The sequence below is a fragment of the Schistocerca piceifrons genome, chromosome 3, assembly GCF_021461385.2.
Source record: "Schistocerca piceifrons isolate TAMUIC-IGC-003096 chromosome 3, iqSchPice1.1, whole genome shotgun sequence".
Taxonomy (NCBI): domain Eukaryota; kingdom Metazoa; phylum Arthropoda; class Insecta; order Orthoptera; family Acrididae; genus Schistocerca; species Schistocerca piceifrons.
Genome location: NC_060140.1, coordinates 211,596,763 through 211,616,525, shown reverse-complemented (window position 1 = coordinate 211,616,525; position 19,763 = coordinate 211,596,763). Strand labels below are relative to the sequence as shown.

General features: G+C 43.7%; 1 protein-coding gene across 1 annotated transcript in view; it reads left to right on the top strand.

The window, feature by feature from the left end:
- LOC124788519 overlaps positions 1-19,763 on the top strand; it is a 497,715-nt gene that overhangs the window by 410,001 nt on the left and 67,951 nt on the right. The window contains exon 8 of the mRNA XM_047255787.1: positions 18,684-19,015. Within this exon, the coding sequence (XP_047111743.1) occupies positions 18,684-19,015 (332 nt within the window). The remainder of the gene's footprint in view (positions 1-18,683; positions 19,016-19,763) is intronic.

Sequence of the window (19,763 nt, the reverse complement as noted above, 5' to 3'; positions counted from 1 at the left end):
GATATCAGCAAAAAAGCGCAAGCCTTATACCTTTCAACCACATACAAACAATGGAAGGAACCACGTGGCACCCTTGCTGCACATTTGTTAAATGAAATAGCTCCTGCTGGCATCAGCACACCTATAAATGTCCAACACATACCCAACGGACTATACCACTTGAAATACTTTTTAGCGGAATACAGCTACATACAGGCAAGGATCCCTGAAAAAGACATCATGAAAGTGTAAGAACTTTACAATAACTTGATGAAAGACAAACCCAGAAACGACGTAGAACAAAAGTATCCTTGTTATAACTGGGAAACAATATGGCAAAATATTCACTGCCGAAACCTGCCAACGTATGTTAGATCGACATGGTACTATGCTGTAAACAGGAAAATTACGACGAACTCTAAACTGCACTCTATTCGATTGGCCGAGTCACCGCTGTGTACATTATGTAATATACCAGATACCGAAGAGCATAGATTGTTGTGTGACAAGGTAAAAGACATATGGCTCTACATAAGACAAAAGATAGCGAGCGTCAGCAGAACTACGCCCAACGCCGTCACGCCTGCTGCATTTTTAAACCCTGACAGTATACCTTACCCTAAAATAAAACGAAACGCAATCAACTGGTTCAAAGGCCAAACGGTGCATTACATCCTAACAAAAGAATCAAGCAATAGGGAGGACTTCTGGGTATACCTTACAACTGAGCACCAAAAGTTGATGTGTACTAAAAAATACAAGGAAAACTACGCAAATTTTTTAACTAAAACAATACTGTAACCAATAGAAGTGAGTAATTTACATTATCCACCGAAGCATTTCGTATATTAGACGAATGCTTTGTGGTACAAGGTTGCACTTCACGTAGCAAGAGGAGGATATCCAACAGCAAGTAAACAGAGGAGATCATAAATATAAACGAGTTAAACCTATATGTATATATTACTTTGTTTTGAGAGAAGCATACGACACAGTGATGAAACTGGTATCTACCCTTTATTTAGTTTCTTTCTTTCACTCCTACTTTTCACAGGAAGATATATTTATGTTACTTATGTGTAAAATCCTACTTTAATTCATTACCTTTCTGAAGAAGAGAATTTTACTTATCAGCAATAATGAGTTTGCTTCTTTCCATTTTTCCACGCACGGAGAACGAAATTTACAGATGCAGTTACATTTCCATAACAATTATGTGACTGCCTTCTCAATGGAATTTACATTTATTTTTATTCAAGCCATGTTGCAAACAAAGGCAACAGAAGGGGCATACTTCGTTTGTCGTTCAGAAGAAGCGTGTTTCCACATCTTCAAGTTAATGGCTGTTCAAATGGCTCTGAGCACTATGCGACTTAACTTCTGAGGTCATCAGTCGCCTAGAACTTAGAACTAATTAAACCTAACTAACCTAGGGACATCACACACATCCATGCCCGAGGCAGGATTCGAACCTGCGACCGCAGCGGTCACGCGGTTCCAGACTGAAGCCCCTTTAACCGCACGGCCACACCGGCCGGCTATCATCAAGTTACAATCATTCTTTAAAGGCGGGCCGAGAAGGCAACACTTGGCGAGCGTAAAGGACGGGTTAAAGGGCAGGAAGGAGACCCAAAAAAAAAAAAAAAAAAAAAAAAATCCAACTTCTGCTGATGATATTTGATAAGGAGAGACAGATTCTGTTCTCTTCTGGCCACGCCAAGTGAAGAAGGTATAATGGCATTGTGGTCTGACATTCATGTTAAACATGATATTCCTCCTCTACCAAGTAGAAGTTAGGTTGAACCACAATAAAATCAGGAGTCGCGACACGTAGAAACTCTATCAACAGTAACCTTTCTTATACTAGTTATTTATTTCTAGTGACGAAACTAACGCTATGTAGGGTCACAGGACACTTATTCCATCTTTTATTTGAGCTTCTGTATGTGGATAAAATAGGTTCTGATCTGGGAATGCAACTCAGACCGAACTTAACGCGGAATTTGATCCCTTCGTGACAATACAGAGACTGCAATTTGTTGTATGTTCAAAACTGCAGATTCCTCAACATCTCCACATATTGCTCGTGAAAGGGTTCGAATCGTGGCCCGGCACTAAAGCTTTCATTATGTATTATCAAGCTCTAACATGAGAACACCTATCTGCTGGTGGGTAACAATTTTGATTTTTAATGTATTTTCATTCGTTGTCAACACTAACGGTATCTGACGTTGTTGAGTCCTAGTGAGACACAGAACTGTTTGCGATATCATTGTAAATTCAAGGATGTTATTCCGAGCTGCTGCTTGAGAAAAATTCGGTAGCTGACGTCTCCTTGTTTGCAGTCAACAACGATATGTGTGGGGCTCGATTCCTTGTCATCACTGAACTCTTCGTCATATTATTTCTAGTTCAAACATGATGACATGCCGCTGCTGGTGTAACAAACCCGTTTTTAACGTTCGTTTTCTCTAGATATAACAGCGATAGGTGCCAGGTTGGAGTCCTGGGAAAGAAAAAATTAATGCTTCATCTCGTCATTTCAGTTAAAACATCTAGCTACTGCCGAAAAAAATCCGATATGTCACAGTTGATTGTGCTTCGATGACCATCCAATTAGGTTCTGAGTTCGAAACCCTGTCCAACACAAAGCTTTACCTCACGCCATTTCAAGTAAGTTACTTGTGAAGAAGCAATATTTAACATCTCTCGTAGTTCGTTAACAAGGACAATAGATGCTGGGTAGGAATTCGCGTCCGTTAACAATGTTTACGTTATGTAATTTAAAGTTGATATTTGCTAACTGATACTGTCTAAAGTCGAGGTATATCACTCTCTGTATGCCTAGTCAGGAATGGCTGTTAGTTTCCGTCAGTCACGAAGTCTTTGCTTAGTCTGCATGACCTGGCTTTGAATCCATATGCAGAACGAGGCGGTTCGTCGTGTCATTTGAAGTTCATACATATTCTCAACTAGCTGCTCGTGAATAACTTAAATTTTTAGTGTCATTTTGTGTTAAATAATAAGTACGGTATGTTATTTTGAAGAGGAAATCATGAATACGACGAACTTACTACGTGAATTACCTATCTGACGTAATAATGAGAGTGGTAACATTTCATGTATGTCATTTATTGCAATAAATGTGAGCTTACAAGCCTGAAGAACTGTCTTATCTGTGATAAGATGTTCCCTGATATTTGTAGTGCCTTGGTATTATTTTACATCTTGAGTTATTGCGATACAGAGCAGTGTTTTCTAGTGGTGACTTGTTTGAACCATTTTCAATAGTCAAACGACTGTACCGAGGGGCGATTAGAGGACCTGCTAGACAGCTGCGCTATGTGGGTTCCATTCGAATCAGGCGAAATGCAATTCAGGTCGTTCGGATACTTTTCAGCACGACTGTACCTAGAAGGGCATGTGAACCACCGTTTTCTCCAGTTTGATTCCGGATTACTCAGTATATGCAAATTATTCCGTGTGTAACGTCGTAAGCACCATGAGGCTGTTCGTTGCTATACAGAGAGAAGTCTTAGCGCTGTACAGTTTTCTGGAGTAACGAGAGGATCTGCAAAGAATCGACACTACGTCCAAGGATTATCCGTCGATCAGTCATCGACGAATGGGACTGATAAGCCGAATCATTATGACCATTGCGCACCGCTACGTTGGAAATCGCCTGGTGGCGTCGCGGGCAGTGACGCGGTAACAAAAGTATGGAGGCGGAGGAGACACAGATGGGGGATCACTCCAGCGAAGATACGGGCTGCAAGTGGGGAAATCGACTGAGATAAGCGACTCTGACAATGGGCAGATTATTATTACGCAGAGCCTGGGAACGAGTATCTCGAAAACGGGGAAGCTGGACGAATTTTCATGTGATACTATCGTGAGCGTCTACCGAAAGAGGTAAAAGGACAGTGAAACTATCACTACACGCTGAATGGTTTGACGTCCACGACCCTTCACAGAACGTGGAGTTCGGAGGGTTTATTGCTCTGTGAAGTAGGATAGATGGTTATGTGTGACATCTCTGCCTAAGGAACACAATCCTGGTGCACGCAGTAGTGTTTCGGAGCACAACGTTCGTCGTGTATTGTTGAACATGGAACTACACAGCAGACCACCCTTACGTGATCACATGTTGACCCAACGTCATAGTCAATTACGATTGCACAGGGCACAGGACCGTCGATCAATGGAAACGTGCCGGCTCTTCGGGTAAATCACATTTTTGCTACACTACTCGTCCCCATAAACGGCGTCATCGAGGTGAACGGCAGCTCAAAACGTGCAGCGCGCCACGGACACAGGCTGGCTGGAGCACTATTACGCTGTGGGAGACTTTCTCCTGCGTTTGCATGGGATCTGTGGTAGTAATCGTTGACAGCTATGAACCACCTGCATCCCTTCACGTATGATGTCGTCTCCGACGGCGATGTCACCTTTCAGCAGTATAATTGTTCGTGTCTCGGAGCCAGACACGTGATAGCCGGCCGGAGTGGCCGAGCGGTTCTAGGCGCTACAGTCTGGAACCGAGCGACCGCTACGGTCGCCGATTCCAATCCTGCCTCGGGCATGGATGTGTGTGATGTCCTTAGGTTAGTTAGGTGCGACTTGCAGTAGGGAAGAACAGCGTTCTATTATTAGGTTTTTGCGTAGTGAAGGTGTGAAACCTACTGAAATTCATCGAGTAATGAAGGTTCAGTACGGTGATGCATGTTTGTCACAGCAGCAAGTCTACGAATGGAGTAGGAAGTAGGATGGTGTGACATCAGTGGAAGATGCTCCCCGTCCAGGTCAGGCACAACGAGTTGTGACTCCACAGAACATTGCAGCAGTTGAAGCCATAGTGAAGGAAAACCACCGAGTGACACAGAATGACATTGCAGCATGTTTACAGATTAGTCATGGGTCAGCACACCACATTGTACGTGATATGCTCCAGTTTCACAAAGTGTCTTCAAGATGGGTGCCACGGCAGCTGACTCCTGAAATGAGAGAACGACGTGTTGATGCTTGTGAAGAACTTCTTCGGCGCTTTGAACGAGAAGGTGATGGCTTCCTTGCAATAATCGTTACTGTGGACGAAACCTGGGTTCACTTCCACCAACCGGAAAAGAAGAGAGCGAGCAAGGAATGGCGTCATTCCTCATCAACCAAAACCAAATCAGTTTCGAACAGAACCATCAGCTAGGAAGGTTATGCTGACTCTCTTTTGGGACGAAAAAGGCGTCATTTTGGAGCACTACATGCCTAGAGGGACCACTGTCACCAGTGCATCATACACAGACCTCCTAAAAAATCATCTGCGGCCTGCAATCAAATCAAAGCGACGTGGATTGCTGTCAGCAGGGGTCCTTTTGCAACATAACAATGGAAGGCCCCACACTGCCCGTACAACAGTTGCAACAATCACAGACTTGCATTTTGAGTGTCTTCCTCATCCGCCATACTCACCGGACCTTGCCCCAAGTGATTTCCATATGTTTGGACCACTCAATGACGGAATGGGAGGAAAGAAGTTCCTTTCTGATGAAGAGGTACGCCACCCGGTGCGTGAGTGGTTGCGCTGACTACCAAAAGAATTTCTTTCTAAAGGAATTTATGCAGTTTGTAAGCGCTGGAGGACTTGCATTGAGCGTGGGGGAGATTATGTTGAAAAGTGATACAGCTTTGTACCAGTTCTCCACAAAAAATAATATTTTTTTTAAAAAAATTAAGGTTTTCATTTGACTCACCCTCGTACATGACCTGTGTGCAGACACTTAATATCACATATTTCCACAAACGTACCAACAAACTGTCGGATCCCTGATACACAGAATCAGCGATGTATTTCGTTTCAAAGAAGGACAAACGAGCTATTATGGTCATAATATTTTCGCTTGTTAGTATATTGCGTAAACTTAGGTTTAAGGATTACCAATAAGTCAATCTAAACACATCCATTAAGTGTTTGGAAGTATGCATACGGAAAGGCAGGACGTCTGGTACATCTACGAAGGTGGCTCGACGTACCTGAATATTGCCGCTCAGTCTAGGACCCGTACTCTGTATCTACACTCTTTATTGACAACCACTAGAAAAAAAAATTATGTCAGCTAATACGTGCATGCCGAATAATGACAAACATCAACACAACTATCAACGGTGCAGGTACATAGTCCCATCACTGAAAACTGAATGCACACCTGCACGGATATGGTGTAACTCGGTAACATCTGGGTGCGGCGGAGAATATGTAAGCGGAAGAGGTGCCGCTGGCAGCGGCCCGATGTGTTCGTATTTGCGTGCTGGCAGGCGCCGGATACAAATGCTGTGGTGGCGGATTACGCGAGCGCGCCGCCACACTTGGCATGAAGAATACATAGAATAAATAAGGAAGACACAAAGCAGCGTGTTTCGTCTCCAGTTCGTTTAGCAAGCTCGGAAATGTCACAGAGATGCTCATTCAAATCGAGTGACGGACGCTACAAGAGACGTGCTAGACTTCCGAGAGCGTATGTTCCTAGAAGACTCAACCAACATATTGCTTCCTTCACGTATGACGATAGAGATAAGAGTAGCAAGATTCTGGTTCATAACTAACAAGAGTCGCTCCTCCGGCGCACCATTCCATATTGGAACACGAACTGGGATATTTTTTTCCCCCCACATATAATGTTACATAAAGGCCCGCGTACTGAGTTAAAGTATTGCTGGCCACTTAACCTAAGAGTATTAGTGGCAATAGGTGAAAATTTGTGCCAGGCCCAGGGCCGGGAGTCGAACGCGGATTCCAGCTTAACGCGAGAAGTATTATATAATCTCAAAATTCCCTTTACAAACTTCTAGGACTGTTTTTATTTTTAGCCCATGTCCAGAAGCCTACCATTTCCGTGCTACAACCATTTGAAAGCATGTTGATAATTTATTAGGCGTAAGCTAGTGCGTCATTTGTTTTCCACACATTAATAAACTAAGAAGCAACAACTCAACTTATTCAGTTTTCACAAACACTGTTGTTTACAGTTAAACTTGAAATGTTTTTGTCCTTTACAAAGAAGGGTTAGCATTCCGGTCCACTACGAGTAAGTTCGATGTGGCGACCACCAAGTTCGGTCCATACATTGTACCTACGAATGATGATGTGGTGTACATGTTCTATCGCATCTGGTCGCAGTGATCACAACTCGTGAAGCCAGAACTTCTTCTGTCTCTACAAGAGTCTCGTAAACCAAACTTTTTCGAAATTTGGAAATTTGTGGTAAGTTCCTATGGGACCAAACTGCTGAGGTCATCGGTCCCTAGGCTTACACTCTACTTAATCTAACTTTAACTAACTTACGCTGAGGACAACACACATACCCATGCCCGACGGAGGACTCGAACCTCCGACGGGGCGAACCGTGGCAAGGCGCCTGAGACCGCGCGGCTATCACGCGCCGATCAAACTTTTTATCCGACCCCAGAGGAAAAAGTCTAATGGTGTTAAATCCGGTGATCGTAGAGGCCATACGATTGGACCACTTCGGCCTATCCATTTGTGTCTGAATTTCTGGTCCAGATGTTGGTATATTCTGCAAACATGTACTCAGCCATGTTGCTCTAACACTCACAGACATGTGAATGAAGCTCGAATCAGATCAGTAGGAAGGATAGACGTCAAATGACATCAGACGATCGAACGTAAGCATCCCCCCGCCCCCCCCCCCCCTTCCCAGTCTGACTACCCTTGCATACCTACGTAGCAAACATGTTTTCAAGTGGCTATAGCACGGGAACGGTACATTTTCGGGCAATTCAAATTCTAAATATCGTCTACTCAGTCCCCTCTACAAGTCCTAGAAGTTTGTAAGGGGGATTTCAGAGCACCCTGTATAATGCTGAAGAGTTATTGTCCCAGCTTCGGGGAGTCACTTACTATATGGGCACTCACTGCCGTTAATTACACATTTTATTTCTCCATAGCCATGTTAGTTTACACTACCCTGTCTTCTTATTTGCAACATTTTTATTTCACAAAAGCGCTAATTGCGCGTGTTAGTAAAACCAAAAGAATAACAAAAGACGAAGTTTGGAGCAGTGCGTGGCAACCACCAACACCCGAGACCTAGCCTAGAATTCTTCCCATCTGTTTTTCAATAGGCACTTTAAAACTTTCTTCCCTCCTTTCCCCCACTCCCACCCCTGCACTGTATTGTCCTGACAAGTTTTGTAGTTCGTCCCACAGCCGGTCCCAGTCCAAAGTGCCCGTCCGTGCCACGAGCAGCGGTCTGCCAGAATTTAGAACTACTTAAACCTAACTAACCTAAGGACATCACACACATCCATGCCCGAGGCAGGATTCGAACCTGCGATCGTAGCGGTCGCGCGGTTCCAGACTGTAGCGCCTAGAACCGCTCGGCCAACCGGGCCGGCCTACATCAGTAAAACAGCTTTTAAAAACAAGTAAAAAACTAAACAACTGGTCAAATATTAAGGGTGAGATAACATTAGCAATTGACGTCAGGAAAAGATCTTTCAAGCAATGAAGAAACTAAGCAGTTTGTCAAACAGTAACAGGTATCTGAAATTAGCCAAGGTGCATATTAATAATCAAAACCTGGCAGAAGTAAAGCTGTGAGGACCGGCCGTGAGTCGTGCTTCGATAGCTCAGATGGTAGAGCACTTGCCCGCGAAAGGCAAAGATCCCGAGTTCGAGTCTCGGTCGGGCACACAGTTTTAAACTGCCAGGAAGTTTCAATCAAAACCTTAACACTTACAAGATGGGATAACCCGACGGATAGCATGTGAACTCGTCCAGGGGCGCCAACTTATAAAAAGTATTGTGGGGGTCTTACCTCGGGAAATTTTCTACATTTTAGATGAAAAATAGTAAATTTTAAAGTTTTTTAAAGCATTTTGGAGTCGTATGACCAACATTAGAACCCCGAAAACTGGACTCTCGACACTCCGGGAAACTCGAAAAGCCTGACACATTTTTTGCCTTTGAAAAAAAAAAAAAAAAAAAAATAAGAACGCAAGGTATTTTCGTAAAAAGCTAATTTAATTTACGTAATAAACATGCTGGCATACTATTACAGAGCAGCGAATATATAGCTCTAAAAATACTGAAGTTATATTTAAATTGGCCCGCATCTCGTGGTCGTGCGGTAGCGTTCTCGCTTCCCACGCCCGGGTTCCCGGGTTCGATTCCCGGCGGGGTTAGGGATTTTCTCTGCCTCGTGATGGCTGGGTGTTGTGTGATGTCCTTAGGTTAGTTAGGTTTAAGTAGTTCTAAGTTCTAGGGGACTGATGACCATAGATGTTAAGTCCCATAGTGCTCAGAGCCATTTGAACCATATTTAAATAAATCCTAAACTATAATTAAAAGAATATGAAATATTGCTGTCGCACAGCAACAGCACTTTGATTAATAAGTGAAGCAGTTAATTTAAGCCAACTTTGAATAAGGCTCAGGGTTCATTAAATGAAAACAATATCTCAAAGTTAATGCTCTAATACAGTTAATAAAGTTAATACAGTATGCCCAATACTTTCAGCCAAATAGTATGTAAATAGCGAGTTTTAATTGGGTCTTACACCCTAAAAATATTTAAGTATTTGAAAATAACTAATTCAGTACTATAGTAATACAGTACTAAACTGGTACAAATATTTCGAAACTTAAAATTTAACATTATGTATTTATTCGGTATTTTATAAAGATTTTTAATACTGCTGTAAATGCCATTATTAGGACTACAGTGTCTTTAGAAACGTGCAAATGTCAACCGTCAGACTGGATTACTGAATTTGAAGTCATTGATGACTGGTCGGATATCCAGTTCATCCAAAACATCTCGGTGGGCATGAGTAACAGCCAAGTTGTTCAATCGCTTTTGTCCCATTGTTGATCGGAGATACAACTTCAGGCGTCTAAGGTCGCTAAATGACCATTCTGCTGTTGCTGCCGTGATTGGAACTACCTGGAAAAGCTTAATGCACGTCACTACCTTAGATAACATTTCTCCAACTGCAGCCTCTTGTGTAATGTACTTTCTTACATCACGCATGTTTTTTAAGATCAGTTGTTTTTTATTAGCGATATCGGCTAACGTATTCAAGTGTAAGCGCAGTCTCTCAATGTCTAGGTCATTTTTGAAAAACTCAATTGATTTTTCCAAATTTGTTTCACCTCTGTTTAGTAAAAGCATGCACTCTTGTTCAACTGCAATGACCTGTGTGAGTCCAGTTGAAGAAAACCGCTCAGTAATGCAAGATTGCACCGTTTCACAAACTTCAATGTAAATAACTTTGTAGTATTCCTTTGGGGTTTTGAAAGTGTGCAGTGATCTGCCTTCGTTGTTTTCATACTTCTTTAGTATACTTCGATTCCGAGGAAGCGAAGGATAATCAACTTGTGAAGGTTTTCCTTTTAAACAAAATTCTCAAAAGTGTTCAAAACTATCACGCCTTCCAATCAATATACAAATCAAGCCCTCATATATGTGTGTTCCGAAGAAGGCGTGGTTATCCGCGCCGAAACCTAGGTCAACATCCGATTTCTATTTGCAATCGAGGCGGATTCTTTATAATCATTTTTTCCAGATCAACAACACGTAGATGAGGGCGTAGAATTTTCTCATTGACATTCTCTGCTGGGTTCATTGCATGGCAATAAAGACGTAAAAAGAAATATAGTCTTGAATTGTAACATTGACTCAAGGTAGACTGCACATTTGTAACCTGCCTCTATTATGTCCTCTGCAGAAAATGTTTCAAAAATTCTGGAAGTGCTTCAGATTTTTTCAATGTTTTCTTTATTCTCAAGATACTAGAAGCTCGCATAGTTCATCGAATCGGGAAAGGGGGTCGTAGACCAGCTTGGTCGTTGGCGCTCTCACAGCGTATGCTTCTGAAAAGTCCCATTCTTTTGTTGGATTCCCTTACGGTGTTTATTATGTCCTTGGTGTGCAGTGCACATAAAGTGCTTTTGGTTGTATATCCAAAACTAACTTTTTTATTCCTTTGAACTTACCTATCATATTCGAGGCATTATCATAGCACTGTCCACTTAAATTATCCATTGACAAATCAAGACGAGCAAAAACGTCTTTTAAAATACTAAACAGAGTTCGTGATTCAGTGTTGGGGGTCTCGTATAAGCTAATAAAGTATTCATTGATGATTAAGGGATCATCGACAGTATGAAACAAAATGACACTTGTTCATGAATCGAAGAATCACTTGTTTCGTCAATCATAATAGAAAAGTGTTCAGTCTTCTTGACTGAAGCCAATACCTTTCTCAACACAAACTATTCTAGTAGATCAATGACCTCGTTTTGAATATCGCGGGACGTCCACTTATACCCCGAACGCCCTAACCAATCTTTAAACTCAGGTATTTCAGTCTTTCAGAGTTCCAGCAATTGAAAGAAAAAATTGAGTTTACATCTTCGTTCCCTCTAATTGCTAGTCCTTGTCGACATAGAAATTGCTTGGTAGTAAAAATTTTCTGAAGATCTAAACGGGGTTTCTTCATATCACTATCTAACTGTTCATTCAGTTGGGAGGCCACACTTTGGTTAGTGATAGTATTTAGTTTCAGAACACCTTCTTTATTCGTAAACGTATTTTCACGAAGACGGAATTTTTTCAAAGCCTTTTTACAGTTAGAATATCTTTTTTTGAAGAAAGTTGTAATAGATTTTTTTTAGCATCTGCCTCTTTGCAGGTTTTGCAAAAAACTTTTTCGGTAGATGCTTCATATTCTAGCCATGTATATTTGATCAACCAAGACTTCTGAAAAGATCTTCTCTTACCGGATTGTCCAGTTTTCGGCTGTGAACGGTTCTCGCCTGAAGACGACGAAGCAATTGACAATACAATAATTGTTGGAGGTCGACTTGCAGTATCATCAACTTGCAAGCGCGCCTCTTTGGTAAAAAATGTATCCATTGCAAACTTAATTCATTAAAGTAAACTAATAAAATAAAGTCATATAAAACAGTCCACAAGACACTGAAGTCGGAACACTAAACACGTCCGCAGCATGCACTGAATGAAACTATCCACACTGAATTACTGCGACAGCAGGGTGGGCTCTATATAGCCGTGGCGTCGTAATGTCTTGAAGCGTCAAGGCGATGAGAGGCGGAGGGTTCCAGGTGCTTCTGCTCCATGTGTTTCGATGTCGCCGCGGCCGCAGCGCTGGCCCGCCGGCGCCAGACTTTACCCGAAGGTTCGCGCACCCGGACAAATTCTAAGTGTGCACGCAGCACCGATTAATAAAAAACACGTATCCATCTAGTCAGCGAATATGTTGATAAGCAACAAAGCACTTAATAATGGGTAGCACTCTTATTACAGGAATGTGAAAACCTTATGTGCCCTGAAAATTAATTGGCGAACAGTTATTTGTACTGATTATGCTGGAGGAACAGTCATTAGACACTATTTTGAAATGGAAGAATATTGAAACTCACTGACATCATTTTCTGCAGTAAGACGCAACCCATAAGTAACGAATCTGGCAGCTCTTACTAACGTAAACTGCACTGTTTCAAATAGCTAACAACCAAATCTAAGATGTGAAACTTGGTTTACCAGGCTGCCCATAACAACGACAGTGCCGGCCCGGTTAGCCGCGCTATCTAATGAACTGCTTAGCTTACTGGTCCCCGGCACGAATCCGCCCGGCGGATTAGTGTCGAGGTCTGGCGTGCCGGCCAGCCTGTGGATGGTTTTTAAGTTGGTTTACCATCTGCCTCGGCGAATGCGGGCTGGTTTCTCTTATTTCGCCTCAGTTACACTATGTCGGCGATTGCTGAGCAAGGACTTTCTCCACGTACGCATACACCATAATTACTCTAGCATGCAAACATTGGGGTTACACTCATCTGGAGTGAGACATTCCTAGGAGAGGGGGGGGGGGGGGGGGGGGGGGGGAGGTCCACTGTCGGCCGGTCGGCCGAACCGGTCAATAACCCTGGGTTTGTATGGGGTGGCGGTGGGGTGAGTGGACTGCTGTAGCCTGTTGTGGGGTTGTGAACTACTGAGGGCTACGGCGGGGACGAAGTCCCTCTTTCTTTTCTAGGTCCCCAGTTCCATACAATACAATACAGCTACAGTGGGAAGTACATTGTTATTTTAGCAGAATTTATCATTGAAAATCTCAGGACGAGTTAATCAACAAGCCCACCAAAATGTTTGACAAACACTTAACTAAAATAATTATGGTGAAACGCGACTCTGATTAAATTGAACTAACCTCACTAAAATGTTTGGAAAGTGCTTACCTTACTTGATTACGGTCCAAAGAAACTCTGATTAAATTAGACTTCACTGTATTTAAAATGAGGAACAATACGCAGGTCAGCCCTCAACAAGGTCCACAGCAAGCCACTCGAAATATGAACAATTTAAACACATAGTTCTGATTTACGTAAGTCTACTAGCTCCTTAACACAGACCACGCAACTTTGAGGCATTTCACAAACAGTTGCGATTAATGTCTGTAATGAAACAGAGCTCCTCCGATTAAGGTAAACTTCAGTTCCTTCGGAGCGAACCCCATAAACAGCAAACGCAGCAGACCCACGAAGAAGAAACTAGTCGCAGCACTACGACTTTAACGAAAGAAGGCGCAGAAGTCACAGAAGTAATCTCACAAAAAATATTTGATGAATCGGTAGCGAAAGGGCACTAAAGACCTCCACATGCTCAACACAGGAAAATTTCCAGTCCCATCGCCACCACTGCTAACCCAAATACCGTTCTCGCAGGACGAGGTCCATGCTCCGCAAAAGCCGTTTACTATCAAAAATGGCTCTGAGCACTATGGGACTCAACTGCTGTGGTCATAAGTCCCCTAGAACTTAGAACTACTTAAAGCTAACTAACCTAAGGACATCACACATTTCCATGCCAGAGGCAGGATTCGAACCTGCGACCGTAGCGGTCGTGCGGTTCCAGACTGTAGCGCCTTTAACCGCTCGGCCACTCCGGCCGGCATTTACTATCGCTCCAGCCAGCCGAAATAAACGGGTCTGGGATCATGCAAGTGCTCCTTCCAATTCGGCCGGCGAATTTCAACTTCCAGCCTTAATGCCGGTCAAAGCTCCTCGGCTGGAAAACCACCAAAGCTGCTACCCCACTACCGCGAACTAGCGATGGATTGATCGATACGATCATGGCTCATAATCTACATTAATTTTCACTCCCTTGTCCGCGCCTTTCATAGATAGGTGGCTTTTAACTCCACAGCGATTCTCTTCAGATAATAAGTAATACGTACACCACATGTGGTTGAAATCGGTCTATGGGTTTAGGAGAAGGTATTAAACATACATACACATACAGGATGTCCCAAAAGACACTCCGACAAACTTAAGAGACAGGTCCATTTTATAGAAATAAGTAGAAAATCTAGTAAACATGAGCTCTAAAGCATGCCTCAAGAGGTTTAAGCACTTGTTCATCTTCGATACTGTGAAACAGATCCCTTCCACAGCAAGGCCTTTGCTTTTCGTACTTTGGGAGGAGGAAGTATTGACCAAAACAAGAAAAAATGTCTATTGAACATGGTGTCTAAAATGCATACTTTCAGAGCTATGAGCACTTGTTATCTTCGTTACCGTGACACACATCTCTTCCACTGAAGAACTGCCCATGCTTGCTGGATACTTTTTCTTGTTTTGGTTCATACTATCTCCTCCCCAAATATGAAAAGCGACCAGCTTGCAGTGGAAGAGATTCGTTTCATAGTTTCGAAGATGAACAAGTGGTCGTATCTCTTAAGGTATTTGCATTAGAGCTCTTGTTTACTATAATTTTTTTCTTGTTTTGTAAGGAACCCCTCCGTAAAGTCAGTCGGTGTTTTCTTGTGAGACATTGCTTACATTCGTACATACATACATATGGACAGACATACATACAAGGAGCATTCAATAAATAACGCAACCCTTTTTATCTCGGCCAATTTTGGTTGAAAATTTAGAGTTTATCGTGAAATATTCCCGCTTCAGATTCGTGAAGTTCCGATAGGTGGTGGCGTTATACGTAGCCTTCAAAATGAAGTCTGTAGCAGAGGTGTTTTCTTAAGAGAGAGCTGTCATTGAATTTCATTTGGCGGAAAAGCAGAGGCCCTTGCAACCGGTCTACAGACACCTGACAGTGAACAAAATCACAGTGAGTCATCGAGCGAAGCGTCTGTCATTATCGCGACAAGGTTGCGCAAACCTGTCCGATCTCCCGCGTGCGACTTTGGCATACGCAGCAGTGACTCTATGCAGTGTTGCAACGTGCGGACAATCTGATCAACGGATCACAATCAAACACTTGGTAGTGCTGAAACACTCGTCAACCAAGTAGGAGTACTCAAAGGTGTGCGCCCGCTTGGTTCCTTGCCGCCTACGCACCTTCCGACTTCCATTTGTTTGGCCCAATGTAGGATGCACTCCACGGGAAGCGGTACATTGATGATAGGGAGGTTACATATGCAGCAACTCGTTGGCTCCGACGTCGACCAGTAGAGTGGTATCATGTGGACGTACAGCCCCCCCCCCCCCCAATAAGGTGGTGAAAGGCTGCCGCATGGAACGGAGACTATATTCAAAAATAGGGTTCTGTAGCCAGAAGAGTGGGGAATAATATGGTTCAGTGGAATCGTCAGTAACACCAACCTAGTTTCAGAAAAAAAGTGTTACATTACTTAATGGACACCCTTCGTACATTCGTTTGTATTATATGTATGGATTTTGAAGTACTGTCAGAAAAAAGCTGCACAAACTTTCAATCTTATCTTGATAAGATTTAAAAACGGTGCAAAGTTTGCAAACTTTCTTCAAGAGTGCAGAAATGTAAAGACTAAACGCTGCGCCAAAACTAGTATCCTGTGATTATCATTGTATTACAAAAGGAATCAGTCGTGCATCGAACTTACTCTTAGGTATAACACTTTGCAGAGCATGAAGTGGAATGGCCACATATGATGAGTCGTAGGTAAGACAGCTGACAGACTTTTGATCTTTGGCAGGAAACCGGAAAAAACAGTCAGTCTACATATGAGACCATTTGTAAGTCACTGGTGTTTCTTTCAACGTTGGTGAAGAGTGACAGATCAATATAAAAGTGGTCTATCAGAGGGTATTGGGCGTATTGTGGAAGGGCCTCAAGAACTGTCACAGGATTATTTGACCCATGGGAGAAACTGAAGAAACCGAGCTGGCGAATGCTTTATTTCAGACTATCCTGCGAGAGGCTAACTGGAAGAACTATTAAGTGTAGAATGTAGAAATACAGGGTGATTCAAAAAGAATACCACAACTTTAGGAATTTAAAACTCTGCAACGACAAAAGGCAGAGCTAAGCACTATCTGTCGGCGAATTGAGGGAGCTATAAAGTTTCATTTAGTTGTACATTTGTTCGCTTGAGGCGCTGTTGACTAGGCGTCAGCGTCAGTTGATGCTAAGATGGAGACCGCTCTACAGAAAGCTTTTTGTGTTATTGAGTACGGCAGAAGTGAATCGACGACAGTTGTTCAGCGTGCATTTCGAACGAAGTATGGTGTTAAACCTCCTGATAGGTGGTGTATTAAACGTTGGTATAAACAGTTTACAGAGAATGGGTGTTTGTGCAAAGGGAAAAGTTCTGGACGGCCGAGAACGAGTGATGAAAATGTAGCACGCCTCCAGCAAGCATTTGTTCGCAGCCCAGGAAAATCGACTCGCAGAGCTAGCAGAGAGCTGCAAATTCCACAATCAATTGTATGGAGAGTCCTACGAAAAAGGTTAGTTATGAAACCTTCTCGTCTGAAATTGGTTCAAGCACTGTCTGCAGCTGATAAGATTTTATCCTTGCTCAAATGGAAACAGATGAATCTTTCGTTTCAAAGATTGTGTTTAGTGATGAAGCAGCTTTCCACGCTAACGGGAAAGTCAACCGTCACAATGTCTGTATATGGGGCACTGAGAATCCGCGGGAAACAACTCAGTATGAACGTGACTCGCCTAAGGTGAACGTTTTCTGTGCCATTTCAGCCAATAAAGTTTTTGGTCCCTTTTTCTTCGAAGGTGCTACTGTAACTGGACTAGTATCTGGAGATGTTAGAGAATTGGCTGTTCCCTCAGCTCGAACGAGAATCACAACAATTCATATTTCAGCAGGATGGAGCGCCACCACATTGGCACTTATCTGTCCGTAACTACCTGAACGTCAACTACCCGAGGCGATTGATCGGCCGCCAGGCAGCCCGTGACAGAGCACTTCATCACTGGCCTCCAAGAAGCCCTGATCTTACCACCTGCGATTTTTTTTTATGGGGGTATGTTAAGGATATGGTGTTTCGGCCACCTCTCCCAGCCACCATTGATGATTTGAAACGAGAAATAACAGCAGCTATCCAAACTGTTACGCCTGATATGCTACAGAGAGTGTGGAACGAGTTGGAGTATCGGGTTGATATTGCTCGTGTGTCTGGTGGGGGCCATATTGAACATCTCTGAACCTGTTTTTGAGAAAAAAAAAAAACCTTTTTAAATACTCTTTGTAATGATGTATAACAGAAGGTTATATTATGTTTCTTTCATTAAATACACATTTTTAAAGTTGTGGTTTTCTTTTTGAATCACCCTGTATATTTCTGCCTTCTACATAAGGCTATTGTAGCGACCGCCAAGACAAGATTAGACAAATAATAACAGGCACAAAGGGCATTTAACCAGTCATATTTCCGTTCTCCTTATGCGATTTGAACGGGAAGAAACTCTAACATGTAGTACAATGCTAAGTACCCTCTGCTCGGTTGATCGTGCGGTCTAACGCACGGCTTTCCGGGCGGGAAGGAGCGCCTAATCCCTTGCGCGAATCCATCCGGCAGATTTGTATCGAGGTCCGGTGAACCGGCCAGTTTGTGGATGGTTTTTAGGCGGTTTTCCATTTCTCCTTACTCCGCCTAAGTTACACTATGTCGCCGATTGCTGCGCAAACAAGTTCTCCACGTACACGTACACCACCTCTCCACGCAAACATAGGGATTACACTCGTCTGGTGTGAGACGTTCCCTGGGGGGGTCCACCGGGGGCTGAACTGCACAATAACCCTGAGTTCGGCGTGGGGCGGCGGAGGGGTGAAGTGGCCTGCGGCTGCGGCGGGGACGGAGCCTCTCCGTCGTTTTTAGGTCCCCGGTTAACATACAGTACAATACAATACCCTATGCTTTGCACTACACAACAGTTTGCAGAGTATGTATGGAGATCGTTATGGGTTTTTGAAAGGACACGGCCGACTTCCTTCGCCAGCCTTCCTTAATCTTATGGGACCAATGACCTCACTGTTTGGTCTCCTACCCCAAATCAACCAACCAACCAACCAAGTATCTGTGAGACATATCAGACGAGAAACCTACCGCAACAGGCCACGGCGCTGCAGTCGGCGTGGCTCCACATCCCTGTCTGTACCTTCCATAACGTCATTTACTGTGTTCCTGCATATCTTGCAGCGGTCAGCGCAGAAAATGGTGATTATTCAGACTTTTGGCAGATGGTCACGTTAAGGTGACTGGACAGTCTATAAACATGTCGTGCAGTCATAGAAACTTAGGGTTACCAGTGGGAAGTTGGGATGGGCCGCTAGTTTTTCAATAAATTCTAATACCGAGTAGCGAGGTTTTTCTATTGATATGTGAATGGAGTTCCAGATTGGGACAGGTAGCGTAGTACTGTGACCGGCAGGTGCGAGTTCGTGGTGAACGCGAGCAGCGCCGACAGCGACGAGGTGTGGACGCTGGGCCGCGGGCGCGCGGGCACCGTGCTCAGCCCGCGCCACACGCTGCCGCCCAACACGACGTGCCGCTACCTGTTCGCGGGCCAGCCGCAGGACGTGGTGTGGCTCTACTTCGTGTCCTACTCGCAGCAGCCGCTGCTCTCGGCGCAGCCGCCGCAGCCGCAGCTGCAGCCGCACGGCCTGGCGGCCGCAGCCGCCGCCAGCAACGCCACGGCCGCGCCGCCGCGCTGCTCCACCAGGCTACGCATCTGGGACGGCGGCGGGGTCGACTGGCTCTCAGGTAGGGCGCAACCACGCTAATGGTCGTTTACAGTCCATTTCCTCACAATGACGAACGTACGTTCACGCAACTATAAATAACTGGTGACAATAAGAGGGACTCGACTGGTGAAGCCCCATTGTTGTTGTGGTCCTGAGTCCAGAGACTGGTTTGATGCAACTACTTTATCCTGTGCAACTTCTTCATCTATGAGTAACTACTGCAACCTACATCCTTCTGAAAATGATTAGTGTATTCATCTCTCTCTCTACGATTTTTACCCTCCACGCTACCCTCCAGTACTAAATTGGCGATCCCTTTGATGCCTCACAATTTGTCTACAAACCGATGCCTTCTTCTACTCAAAATGTGCCACAAATTCCTCTTTTCTCGAATTCTATTCAGTACCTCCTCATTAGTTGCGTGATCTACCCATGTGAACTTCAGCATTCTTCTGTAGCACCACATTTCGGAAGCTTCTATTCTCTTCTTGTCTAAACTATTTATCGTCCATGTTTCACTTGCATACAAGGGTCCACTCTACACAAATACTTCAGAAAAGACTTTCTGACATTTAAATCTATACTCGATGCCAAGAAATTTCTCTTCTTTAGAAACGCTTTCTTTGCCATAGCCAGTTTACATTTTATATCCTCTCTACTTCGACCATCACGTTATTTTGCTCCCCAAATAGCAAAACACGTTTACTACTTTAAGTGTCTCATTTCTTAATCTAATTCCCTCAGCATCACCTGATTTAATTCGATTA